At 46.2% G+C, this 13,760-nt stretch overlaps 1 protein-coding gene across 1 annotated transcript in view; it reads right to left on the minus strand.

Annotated features, from left to right (window-relative positions):
• Positions 1-1,254: 1,254 nt before the first annotated feature.
• Positions 1,255-13,760, minus strand: part of KIF21B (kinesin family member 21B) — a 78,957-nt gene continuing 66,451 nt past the window's right edge. Inside the window, exons 27-35 of the mRNA XM_066623843.1 lie at positions 13,595-13,708; positions 12,305-12,343; positions 9,120-9,256; positions 7,413-7,593; positions 6,355-6,519; positions 5,834-5,951; positions 4,784-4,954; positions 1,987-2,186; positions 1,255-1,354 (exon numbers count right to left, since the gene is read on the minus strand). Coding sequence (XP_066479940.1) covers positions 1,255-1,354; positions 1,987-2,186; positions 4,784-4,954; positions 5,834-5,951; positions 6,355-6,519; positions 7,413-7,593; positions 9,120-9,256; positions 12,305-12,343; positions 13,595-13,708 — 1,225 coding nt within the window. The remainder of the gene's footprint in view (positions 1,355-1,986; positions 2,187-4,783; positions 4,955-5,833; positions 5,952-6,354; positions 6,520-7,412; positions 7,594-9,119; positions 9,257-12,304; positions 12,344-13,594; positions 13,709-13,760) is intronic.

Here is a 13,760-nt window from a genome sequence, read left to right on the forward strand (position 1 = left end):
CCTGGGCAGCAGGAAACTGAATGTGGCTTCCTCACATATGATGGAACAAGGGATGAAATCTTTCTCTTCTTTCCTTGATAAGGCCCGAGTCTAGAAACACCTGAAGTCACTTGTTCTGCAGAGCTTCTCAAATAACTCACAGCCTCTTATCTCCAGGATGAGGCCGGCTTTGGTGGCAAATGAATTCTGACTGGAGAAAACACTCTTAAATACCTCAGCTTGGGCATTTTCCTTGGCTAGCAATACCTGGTCAATCCATTTTACAAATCCAGCATCATTACAAAATCTTACCAAGTAAGGATACTTCAACAGGAAACTTGAGCATGGAAATGGGAAGGAAAGAAGATTCCCTAGCACCATCCAACCAACAGAGACTTGCTGGTGTAGAGTACCAAAAGCCTAATGTGCCATCTGTTCCCGAGCCCATGAGAGCAGAAGATTTTGATGGGAAGCCCCAAATATGGCTTCCTGCCCTTTGTAAGACATGCAAACCAGGGACATCAACTCTTTCTTCTTGTGACCCCCACCATGGACACCATGTTTAGTCTTTTCCCAGTCTCTAGGTTGTGCTGTTCAGTAGCTTCCTCGCACTCCAGAGCTTCACTGTCCAGTCACTGGGGAATGAAGGTGAGAAGATGAGAATGTGAAGCTTGTAAAGCCAGAAGCAAAACACTGTACAAACTGGGGAGGGAGAGGCCCCAAAGATTTGCTGTATCAACAGTAATAGCACAGCAACAGACCTATATGTTGCTTTTGCCATCTCTGTCCTCTTCAATGCCCAAGGGTACCATGAAGGTATTGGGGCTGCCCTAGAACTGGCTTCCCTCTTTCTAGTAATAGAGATATCTGAATTATCTTCCCTTACTGCAAAACCAAGCTTAGAATGGAGGTGCTTGTGGCACTGCCCTGTGCAGCATGCCTCTTCACCGAACCACCAACTGACCCATACATTCCAATCCTAAACAGACTTTATGGGACACTTGTCTTCCAAGTGAAGCATGCAGCTTTACTAATGCAGTCAAGCTGGCAGACCAGGGAAGAAAGTGAGATGGGCTTTCAATTCCCATTTTGGAGGTGGACTGGGGAGTGAGTGAACAAAAGGGGCCCCCTAAAAGAGAAGAAAAGCAAGTATTGCATACCGTTAAGAAGCAGCTGAGATCAGCTCGCAGAGAGAAGGTTGGGGAAGAGAGAAAGGGGGGAGGGACGAAAACACAGCAAGAAAGAGTGAGCAGGAGAGAAGAGGAAACAGGAGGGTCAAGGCAGACTGGCGGCACGGCCCTTGATGGCAAGGACGCGTCGTGGAAGGCAGGGGGTGAGCCCAGGCACGTAAGTCCACAACTTTACCCGGAAGTCACTGTGACACAGAGAAACAGAGAGAAAGAGAGAGAAAAGAGGAAGACAGAAAAGGAAAAAAGAAACATGGTCGGAAAAGAGGAGATCAGAGAATCCACAAGGGAGGAGAGTGAGTGAAGCGGTCCAGATTGCCCTCCCCAGGGTACACCCTCTTGCCAAGCCTTGGGTGCTGGCTAGCATTCCACTCCCAACTCTGCCAGAATCTCCATGTGACAGGGGCAGGTGACTCAGTGTTCAGCAGCTACACTCTCAGCCTGTTCTTACTGAGAAACCACCTTACTCTGCCTCATGGAGAGGCAGGTCTTGATTAACTTGTGTATTAGCCACTGGGTACATAAGAAGATACTCTAATGTGAGGTTGTACAGGAACTACTACTGTACAAACAAGGAAGCATCGTGTGAGCCGCATTGGTGGCTCTGGGATGTCCTACAGTGGCAAGACAGACTCTGCTGTATTGTGGGGACAGCTGTGAGCAGGGTGGCCACAGAAGCAATGCCTCAACCAGCTAGCTTAAGTCTGTAACCAGCTTGTTTCTAATGAAACCCTGGTTTATTGCAGCTGGTGGGATGAAGTGGTAAAGTGGTTCATGACCTTCCTGTGGTACAAGGAAGACTGCAGCCCCAAACACTCACCTGGAAGCTGTGAATATGTGCTTTGAATTGGTGCAGATGGCATTGATGGGACTGTCATGCCCCTTAATGTCCCCAACAGGTGTGAAGTTATCAACATTCCAGACCTTCACTGTCCCACCACGACAGGCGCTCAGCAGCATCGGCCGGCTAGGCACAAAGGCCAAAGCACAAACCCAATCTTTGTGTGCGTTGGGGATTTGCTAAAAAAGGGGGAAAATAATCTGAATTGGCAGCGGCTTATTGTCCTGTTCTCACATACAACATTCTGCTTACAAAGCCCTTAGGAAAGATAGTATTAAAGGGTTAACAAAAAGAATTACAGGAAAGAGGCCTAAAACCAAACAAAAAGGAACTCCACAACTGGTACCCATTATGGGATCCACATGCAGGAGTTTAGAAGGGGTAATAGTACTGCAGGGCATGCTTGAGCTTTTAAAGTAGCCTTAACAATTCAACTTAAGAACAGTCCACAGAATGGCACAGATGTGCCCCAGGGCTAGTTGTACTACCACAACCTACAATCCATGTTGCACCTATGACTGTACCTCAAGCACACTGGCATGGTGTGGTGGGAGCAGGACTGCTAGCAGAAGGAAAAATCCTTACACAAAAATAATCCACTCCAAAAAAACCCCAAAGATCTGTTCTCTGATCACCATGGCCCCCAAAAGCACACACAATATTTCTTAAGATTAATACAATAATAGGTGATTAATGCAGGGGGACTGGGATCTGCATACGATGTGGATACTTTATATCCAGAAAGTCTGATCTCCGGGAAATCTGAAATATTCATTTCTGGAGGATGGCCTCATAGTGTGCACGGAGAGATATCAGCATGTGGCTTGCTTGCCCCTGCTCCATGAGAGAAATTAATATAGCACCTGCATGTTAACATCTCCAGCGTAATGCGCACCATAAAAACAAAATACAGTAGAACCACTTTAAGTTGACCACCCAAGGGACTAGAGGACATTGGTCAACATAGGGAGGTGGTCAACATACCAGAAAAAAAGGCATTTAAATATTATCATGTTTAGCTCCCAGGAAAACAAATGCAAGGCCAAGTTATTATTTAGATTGGATTTTTAAAAAGTTTTATTGCAAATATCAATGAGAATTGATCCTCTTGTGATGCTTACTATTTATATCATCTATATCTATATCAAGAGACAGAGAATAAACAGCCCACAATCAGTGTTTAAAAAAACCCCTGAAAATTCATAAGCTTAAAAAAAATAGTAAAAAAAATACTTGGTTTCATAGCAGACAGGCAGACCAATGCTATCCCTTGCCAGCCCACAGCATGTTACATAGCCCCAACAGCTAAAAAAACACACTTTTTTTTACTTAGGCTGCCTGGTCTCCACTGGGTCTCCTCAGATTCACTAAATGCCAGAAGGTGTTTGATATAGTTCCTCACAAAAGGCCGTGGAGAAGACTCCACAGTCAGGGAATAAGAGGACAGGTCCTCTCATGGATTGGGAACTGGTTGAGGACCAGGAAACAGAGAGTGGGTGTCAATGGGCAATTGAAAAAAAAAAGTGTAGAGAGGTGAAAAATGGAGTGCCTCAAGGATCTGTCCTGGGACTGGTGCTTTTCAACATCTTCATAAATGGCCTGGAAACAGGGATAAGCAGGGAGGTGGACAAGTTTGTGGATGACACTAAACTTTTCTGAGTGGTGAAGACCAGAAGGGATTGTGAAGTGCTCCAGAAGGATCTCTCCAAACCGGGAGAATAGGCAGCAAAATAGCAGTTGTGTTTCAATATGCAGGTTGGCATCCTTCAGTCTCGGAAGACCATGGTGTCACGCTCTGAATGGTGGCTCTGGAACAGTGTCCTATCCAGTGCGCGAAGCCTGGGTAAAGTAGGTATGGAGGATAGGCTATTACCCATGCAGCAAATCCCCCCTCTCCACGTCGCTGAAATGGTCCAATGGAAAGGCAGAAGCCAATATGTTTGGTTCCAGCAGCGTCGCAGAAGTTGCCAGAACATGACTGTGTTCAGCCATGAACTGCCTCAGGGACTCCGGCTCCGGATTTTGCCTCAAGGTTGACTCCTGAAGCCTTTTCCATAACTGGATGTAGCCACAAGGCAGTGGAGGTTTGGAATCAGAGTTTTCCTTCTCTCAGATGACCTGCCTTCCCAGGCTGACGAGTCCCATCTACCCGGTGGCTGTTCAGTCGCCTCTTACGACAAGTACAGCCAAACTGAGGGCCTATTCTTATCCCCAGCCCCCAGGGGGGGTGTTTCAATATAAGTGTAAAGTAATGCACTGGTGATGGGAATCAAAGTGAAAGGACAGTGGCTTCACTATGTACATACAAGCAACCTCATGTCCCTCACAACTTGGTACATGTCCTGGTACAATCGGCAGCCGGCGCAGGTCTGTTGGCTATGTACAGTGTGCCCACCTATAAAAACCCTTTCATACACGCGCTATGGGGTGTAGGGGAGGGATTGTCACACGGCTTCTTGCTTTTCCAAGATGGGACAAACTGGACAAAACACAGGCCCACAGTATCGCGTTCAGTGGGCAACTTACGGAGGGTAAATTAATACTCTGTGCAATGGTTGAAGTGGTCAAGATACAACTTACAGAGGTGGTCAGTATAGGCAGGTTGGTCTCCCATAGTGTATATGCAGTGTCTGTCTGTGCAAATGTGGTCAACTTAAGGAGGTGGTCATTATAGAGAGGTGGTCAACTCTGGAGGTTCTACTGTACTTGCAAACCTCTCCCTTGGTCTTTGCAAATGTAACAGACTCCCCTTTCTCGTTCATACTCCTATCCCTACCTGGATGAGCTCCTGCTGCTCCAGGTCCCATTTCTTGATCCCATTGTCCCTGGAGCCACTGAAGAGAACATCTCCCTGAATTGCTAGGCATTCAATGCCATCATAATGTGGGGGCTCAAAGTTGTGAGTAGGGCCGACATTCCCACCGACACCTTCTGCGATCTCAAACATCTGCAAGACAGGAGCACTCAGAAAAGCAGCCACTCAAATCTCACTGCCCAGGCTCAATCTCAGCAAGAAGCCTTGCACTACATGCCCATATTTCTTGAGAACAAAAGGGGCCCTCGGCAGACCCACCCAAGCAACCCTTTTAAAAGGAAAGCTACATGATATGGAACAAAATGGCTAGGGACAAAGATGTGAATTAGCAAAAACTGGACTTCTGGCAATGTGTGCCATACGTGGCATCAGCCAGGATATTTTGCAAGGGGAAGACAATACAGATCACCAGCAGTATTCACTTAAGAATGACTGTGACACTCAATTGTAATTGGCCAGTTCCTGCTGTGTTGTCCTCTCCATGAGCAGTCTGTCTTCAAGCAAATAAATATTAGCTGTCGCACTAAGCAGAGCTTAAACCACCAGTGAATTTCTCCCATACCATCTATTTTCCATTCCCTTCCTCCTGATAGAGAAAACTTTAAAGGATTGATTTCTATTCCAAAACCAACATAAGTCATACCATCAGCACAAGACTTATACATGTACTCATGGAGAAAATGGAATGCTTCAGACTAGTTATGAATGTTAGGACTAGTCCTAACAAAGATCTCAAGAGTGTTATTGTACCTTTCTTTTGAGTAGGAAGTAAGAGAGAACACTAAGCCACAGCACCAGTTTAGCCCCCTTACTATACTGAAAGCTGTGGTTGTTGAGGTTTTGGTGTTTTTAAAGGAGGTTTCAGAAACACACTTTTTCCCACTGATACTGAAAGGCTTCTGGTCACTGATAAACGAGGAAATGCGCTGGCAAACAGGAAGAAATAAGGGGTGCTCTGAAGGATGCTGCCGACATTGCCCTCAGCAAGACACAACTTATTCTGTGTAATACCTTGACATAGTGATCTTTTGACCCTGTGATGACCAAGTCATGGTTAGTGGCAGTCCTGTTCACGGTGAGACACATCACAGGTCCAATATGGCCTGTCAGCTTTCCAATGGGCTGCAGTCTAGTCAAAAAAGAAAAGTGGTCAGAGTCTAAGAGTAGGAGCTTTAATTCAAAACCAAGTGTTGACAGGACTCTTCTTCCATTCCCCTGCACAGGAAATTCCAGACACAAAAGATTCTATAGAGTTAAATAAAATGACTGCATTACAAGTACTGCCTGGAACCCTCAGTCTGGTAATTTGAAGGGTTTGGGTACAGCCACAGCCTCTTGCCATTCTCTCTGGGCACTCTTGCACATTTAAAGAGTAGGGTAGGATTATGGGCAGACCAAACCTGTCCTCCCCTCCCCACCCCACCATCTAACAAATCTGCTGCGGGCAATCTTTCTTTTCCAGCCTGTACTGCCCACCATGAGATGCTCCCAGATACCCTAGAGACAACATGGCTCCTGGTTTTCTCTCTGACCTGTTCAACTCCCAGATGCGGACAGAGTTGCCGGTGGCTGAGTAAAGCATGGTGCCTGTGGGATTAAGTGCAATCTGATTGATCTGGTGCTCGCCTTGCACACTGGTGATGGTGCGAGTGGAGGTCCCAGCACAGGCATCTCCTGAAATTACTTGGCCGGAGGAGCTAAAGCACAGATAAAAAGAAAACAACTGAAATTGACAGGGAAGACAGTGAAGGATCTCACAGTATCATGACTCAAGTTCAACTGATGGTAAGCCACCGCGAGTTCTGCTCTGGTAATGTGGGGTATAAATCTTTTAAATAAACAAACTGGGTGGCAAGGGAGAGACTGCAGTTTCACAGTTGCCTTTTGGAGGAGGTGAACACAGAGCTTCAGGATGTATATTCACTCATCTATGCAATGTCAGAACTCTCACACGGATCTGGGGGCAGCAGGAGGTTATAAAACCCACAGTCCTAGGAAGGGATCTATTTCTCACCTTTGTCCAACCTTATTAACAATTGTCCACTACTAAAAATTGTAACATGATATTTGAACTTCCCTTCTCCTTTTTCCTCCTCAGTAAGGGGTTACGTCACACAGGCAGGGACAACCCAATGGAGTCAAAGTGAGAAACTTCCTCCTCTCTAGCCGGGAGCAGTTCTAGCAGACTACTAGAACAAAGTGTTATATAACTGACAGAGAGCCACTGAGTAGATGCAATTTGGTAGGGATCTGGAGATGGAGCTTTCTGGCTGGGATGTAGGAAAAGGGACTGCATCTGCATACTGGAAGCTTTAGCTACGTACTCATTCAGTTCCAATGAACAAAGGGCATAGCATAGGTAAAACCACTCCAACAGCCAATGAAAGCATACGGCTGTTCAAATATTAGTCTTAACTGAGCAATGGGGAGTGGACTGCAGGATCACCTAGTTGAATTCCTCCTGCCTCAAGGGGTAATATATGCTCATTAGTAACCAGGGCTAAAGCGTGTTCCTAAATCCCATTTAGAAACCCTGCACAGCCTATGCTACGGCTTAGAGAGACTCTGAAAAATAAAATGGAGAATTTACGTGAGGGTGCGGATACACTTTGCAGAATCCCGGATATCCCACACTTTGATGTAAGAGGTAGAGACAGTGAACACCAGGCCAGAGTGGCTGCAGTACTTTATGGAGACAACGTTGTTTGGATGACCTTTCAAAGAGGCAATCTCTTGGCCCGTCACCAAGTTCCACATTTTGCAGCTTCGATCTTTGGAAAAAAGATAACACTTAAGTAACCTTGGTATTGATCCCAATTCCCAGAGAACAGGAAGCCACCTCCCTGTCTTAGGCAACAACATATTCCTTCAGTAATACAAAGAAATAAGTTTTGTCTAACACAGTAGTTCTCAAATATTTTGGTCTCCAGAGCCCTTTACACTCTGGAATGGAGTCTCAGGCAATTGCGATCCTGGCCCCTATGCTGCCTGGGGTCAGGACCACAGGACCCCCCCCCCCCCCCATCGGTTGTGTCCAGGGGCCATCTCAGGCCTTCAGAAGGCCTTAAAATGTCATTTCCAATTTTCCAAAGAAAACTGGAAGTGATGTTTTAAAGCTCTTAGAAGACCTTTGGGAGGCTGGAAAAGGCGCATGTAGACTTCTCGGTTCTCAGAAGGCCTTCTAAAGCCAAGTAACATTTTAAGGCCCTCTGAGGGCCGGGGAATCTTCATGTGGTATCCCAGCCCTCAAAAAACCTTTGGACAGGGGTGAGGAAGGTGCCACCCCCCCCCAACAGGCATGGCACCCCGGGGTATTTGCATCCTTGACCCCCTAGGTATGTCAGTGGTCTCAGGGAGCTCCACTGGCACATGCATAGAGTCTTGGGGAGCTCCCAGAGCACATGCAGAGTGGTGCTACACCAAGCCAATGTCAAATAATGGCAAAGGGCCAGAACAGGAGGGGAATAAAGGAGAGATCATGAACAGGAGAAGTCAGAGAGACAGATGGGTAAGCTGAGCAGAGACTGATGGTGGCCACTTATGGTGTGCTTGTGAAGCCCCTGAAGGGGATTCAGGAAGCCCTAGGGCTCCTAGGAGTACACTTTGAGAAATGCTGGTCTAGCTTATTTTTAAAAGTGAAGATGCCTCATGTCAGATGGGATACAGCCCATTTTAACTTGAAGATCACATCTGAATTGTCCAGCAGGTGCACATTCTTCTTTTTTTTTTAGAAAAGACGGACATGGTCTTAACAGATGTACATGACTGGCTACCACTCTGTTTCTTACCAGGGAACAAAGCACCTGAGTTTGCTTAGTAATCCTAGAAAATGGTGGAAGTGCTTGATAGCTAAAAGACCTCTTGGAGGCTGCTGAAATCTGCTGCCTTTTGGTGGTCACTCCATCTATGTGGGGAACCATTTCATGTGCCTCAGGGCGACACTAGACAATATACTTAGTGAGTGACTGGGCTTGACATACTTGACTTTTCTAATGTGAACAGCACTCACCACAACACAGAATCTAAAAAATACTGAGGGTGCCGAAAAGTGCTTCCTGGGGCAATGCAGTGGATGGCAGGCATAAGATTTTAAAACCTTGTAAACCGACCTTAAGCGACCACAGGCACTGAAATGAAGGTGCGTTCAGAAGATTGGTCGATTCATATGATGAAAAGGCTTTTAAATATCATCATTATCATACAAGAGCCACACAGGAAAGTGTCGATGTGGGGGCCTGTAACACTTAAATCAGCCCTAAGCCATCAGAAGCAAACCCTGCTCTTTTTCCACACACACCTTTGGATCCAGTGAACAACAACTCGTCGGTAGCATCCAGGCAAAGAACAGGTTTGGTGTGTCCTTCTGCCACAGAAATGCACTGCAGTGGGGCTGTCCGGGCACTCCTGGAACCTCCTACTGGGTTGATGATACCCCTTGCATGGGAGAAAAAGAGAATGACTGAGAGAGAGGCTTCCTCCAGCTGAAACAAGCAGACCTCTTAAGACCATCCTATCATGCATGGGGGAATTCATGCGATCAAGAGATGTGGCCTGCTAGAAGGGTCTGACTCATATCAAGCTTCAAGAAAAAGGCAAGTAGGTAGGCACATGCAGGTTCAAGCTGAAGAGCAGATCACCAAGTTCTCAGCACAATCTTCTAAAACTGAAAGAGACAAGGCATTCTACACTTGTGTCATTACAAGTCAGAAATCTTGACCATATTGATCGGGCCCTGGACACTCACACCTGGGCTTTTGCTTAGGTTGGCATCAATAGCGCTATTAGGTCTATATCTGCTACTTTGCTTCTGAAAAACCGAATGTCAACCTGAGCCTCAAAGTGTATCTGGACGTGATCTAACCAACATAGTCCTGTTCTGAGTGCTGTCCTTTAAGCACCATGCCCACGGAGTTCTCTGCCTCTTTATGTAATCATCTACTTTGTTTTGGCTCTGAAAGAACATGCAAATTCAAGAGACTGAACTATCAAACACCTACTTGGTCCCAATAGGGCAGGGGTTCTTAATCTCTGATACCTACACTCCTAGGGAATTTGAGAAAGGGATCCAGAGGATGCATGAGTTGCTCCCAGAATTACAAAAAAAATGACTTGATACACATTTTTTGACTAGAGGATGAATTTTTTTCAACTGAATTTGGACCCAATTACTGACGGGCAAACAAAAGCCCACATTTTCTTACTGGGTACAATAAGAAATATATTGTTTTTGGCCTTCTCATTTATTCTGCTCATGCGTTTTTTAATTTCTTCAAATTCTATGAAGTGGACAAATGTTTTTACTATGAATGAAAGTTACTGTTTCTTTAAAGTCTCACTTTTCGCCATTTACGTTCAATGCAATTTCAGGAAAACAACAATCAATATCTGAAATAAAATGAACAAAATATTCATAGTTTGGGGGAGTATGCCAGCAATTCAAAATTCTCCTGAGGTGCATGAGGAACAAAAGGCAAAGAACCTCTGCCTTAGGGTATTGCATCTCATGCAGTAGTGTTTGGGGAGGGGGGTCCACAGGTACAAGTGACCTTGGGCGGCATGGCGGGGGTGCCAGTGCCACCCCACCAGCCTGCTCCAAGGGCCACCTGGATCCGCTGACTCTCCCTAGAGGTATTCAGAGGGCTGGCAATGCCACATGTGGCATTCCCAGCCCTCAGAAGGCCTTTAAACATCACTTCTGGTTTCTGGCTGAAAACTGGAAGTGATGATTTAACCCCCCCAAGGTCTTAGAATGGGCTGCACGCTGCAGAGACCCTCAAAATCATGATTGCTACAACTTTCGGTTTTGCATTCGAAGTGGCCATGATTGCAATTTTTATTGACTCTGCAGCATGGATCCTGCAGAGGCTGGTGCGGGGACTCTCTGCACCCCCAGGAGAGGTAAGTGGCAGCAAGCTCCTGAAGCCCTCCAAAGTGGCTCAATCTAGCGGGTCACGTAGCTGCCTTCCTCCTGCCCCTGCACACACTTACTGCAGCTCAAGCTCTCCATGAGAGTTTGAGAACCACTGTCTTAGGGTGTGTCAAAGATGGATTTTGCTATGCCCCAAACCCACAGTATAGATTTAATGCTCCCAAGGCTCATCAGCTCCTCAAAACGCCTACTTCTTTGGCAGTGAAATAAGGCATGGCTCTGACAAGTTCTGCACATTTCTACGCACCCACTGATAGTTCAACTACTGGGCACAACACACACACGCCCACTGCTGGCTTAACAAGAGAGGCGTTCAGACTCACAAGCACTGGGAGGGGGTGGCTTTTTGTTTTGCTTCAGCAATACCAGTTGGGCAATGGGATGAGAGGGTGAATTAAATATGTATGTATGGACAGTACAGGGGAGGGGAGGATAATCTTTTACCCCCACCATGCCCCTAATAAAGATCAGGTTCCCTTATGGCTCCTATATGCTCCAGGAGGGACATTCCCACAGATGCCAATGGAAGTTTCTTTTTCAGGAAGAATAGCAGCCACAAGGGAGTGTGATCTGGATCAGGACCCACAGCACGGACAAAGAGATCCCTACCATCCTACCATTGTAGCTGCAGAAAAGTAAAGCTAAGCTGAACAACATCCAGTACACTCTTAATGTAACTTTCAGGTTGGCCCTGAAACACAGAGAAGCCGAGCATCTTCTCAACATCCCAGAATGTTATGACAAAAGTTCTCCAGGCGACCTGAACACAATTCAAGGTGCTAAGAGAGCAGCAGCTTCTACAGTTTAAAGGGAGGGCAGAACAGACTGGACTTTTGGTCGAGGTACACACGGGACACTGGGACACATGGGGCACTGGGAATAACAGCCTGCATAGGACAGGACCGACAAGAATGTGGGAGTTGCAAGCTGTGGAGAAGAAGTTCAGAGTCCAAAACGGCCGTGAAAAAGAGGGTCCACACATTTCCTAGTCTTTTTCTGTCACCACAAGGGTTAGAAATGTCTTAGGCTTCTAAAATAAAATGCCACCACTCAAAAGATTAGATTCACGAAGTCAGGGAAACAATTACAGTGCATGAAATTCATTAGCTCCTAACTCTGGTTACTACCCACAGGCATGCACAAGCAGGAGCCTGTGACTGGCCTAGTCTAACATACATGACACAGGTTGGAACCTCTAAATCCTGGGAGCAGAGAGACTTTCAGAAACATGCAAGTGTTCATGGTTTGGTGCTTAACCACATGATCTGCCCCAACTATGTGGGAGGGGCAGGAGTTGCTCACATTATTAAGAGAAAATTAGGAGCAACCCACAAGATGGAAGCAGCAATATTGCACCAGGGAACCTAAGCGGACCTGACAGAACATTCTGGAGGGACCTGGGAAGGCCAATCTAGTACTCAGCAAGTAGAAGCAACACAAGGAAAGAAACATCACGCAGGGTTTGGTTACAGGAAGACTTTAAATGCAGGGAGAGGAGCAAGAACAAGAAAAAAGGAAAGCAAGAGTTATATAATAAACAGTAAGTTTTATACCTCAGCACCTCCGAGACAGAGGAGTCACTGTCATCAGACCTAGGGACAGAAAATTAGCAGGATTATGGGTAATTAAAACCAGGAGGAGAGCCAGTAGCAAAAGTCAGAAGAGGGAGGGTGGTTATTGCATTCAAGCTAGCAGGCAGACAAAGGACAACAGACCACAAACAGAAAGGCTCAGAGGGGCAGAGGGGGCAGGAGCAGAAACCTTCTGAGATGTGACTAGGTGCTTCATCGCAAGCCTGTCCTGGTAGCCTTAAGGGTGAGAAAGGTGCTTAAAAAATTAAAGCAGAGACTCTCAGGATGCTGAATTCTGAACCACAGGTCAAATTCAAATGTCTGTGTGGCTCTTGTGAAAGAATATGCACAAATCTGAGAACCCCTGTACAAGACTACTAAGAAGTAAAGAGAGTGGCCAGATTCGGAGGTAAGTCTCTTGTATGATATGGACCATCCTACAGAAAGGCATGCTTGGGATGGATGCTGCTTGTCCCCTTAAGGCTCAGGGTGGCCAAGCTTACAGAAATTCTATTTTCTTAACTGCAGCTGTATCAATGATGCCGCAGTTATCATTCAGGTGACCTTAGAAGCTACAACACAATGGGGTGGGGGGGCAGGGAGGCAATTAGCCCTTTCTGTAGAGTCCAAAGTAGGAAGCTGGAATTTGTAAAGCAGGACTCATGTTAACCTACTTGGAGAAGTTGCCCTTTTAATGGAGTAAAGTGATTTGACTACAAGGTGTGATCAACTCAAAGATTCTCTCCTTGCTATGCTGGAAAAGGCTGACCAAGCCCCTCCCCCCTGCCCCCGTAGTGCTGAGTAAACTGTTAAAAAAAAGAAGGCTGTGTGAGACAGCACTGGAAGGAGCTTCCTCACTTCTTAACACTAACCCTGTTACTAACATTGTAGGGAAGTGGAGCTACGGTTAGACAGTGGATTGACAATGGTATTCTCTAGCTGACCATACTGACTAAGGTGCCTGGCCTTGGATGAAGGACCTCAGTTAAGAGGCCTTTACCTGACGGCTTCATCTAAGCATTCGGCATGATTTGCAAGATTTCATATTAACTGTGGGTCACTGCACCTTGTGTCTTGGTGGAAGTGGCAAGAAGGTCACTCCAGAGCAAATGGGGTAGTGCAGCATTTACAGCCCCCCCCCAAAAAAAACTTAAGATAGATATTTCTAGTGCCAATAGTAGTAACTTATAGCTAACAGTTTTGCAGTTTATTCTTGCTGTTATTAGCAGCTCTGAGGACACTAGCATCCCGTAGTCTCTCAATGGGTCTTACTTGTCCAGTGCTGAGCCCTGGCTCTGGTTACTGGTGAGGCGAGAGAAGACGTTGCGGTCATTACGTGGCCTGCTGGGAGGGGATGAGGGAGGGGTGAATCCAACATCTGGGGTCCTAGATGAGAAGGAAAGATGCAGTGTTTTCCCCAAATTAGCAACAATCTCTC

The sequence above is a fragment of the Tiliqua scincoides genome, chromosome 4, assembly GCF_035046505.1.
Source record: "Tiliqua scincoides isolate rTilSci1 chromosome 4, rTilSci1.hap2, whole genome shotgun sequence".
Lineage (NCBI taxonomy): Eukaryota > Metazoa > Chordata > Lepidosauria > Squamata > Scincidae > Tiliqua > Tiliqua scincoides.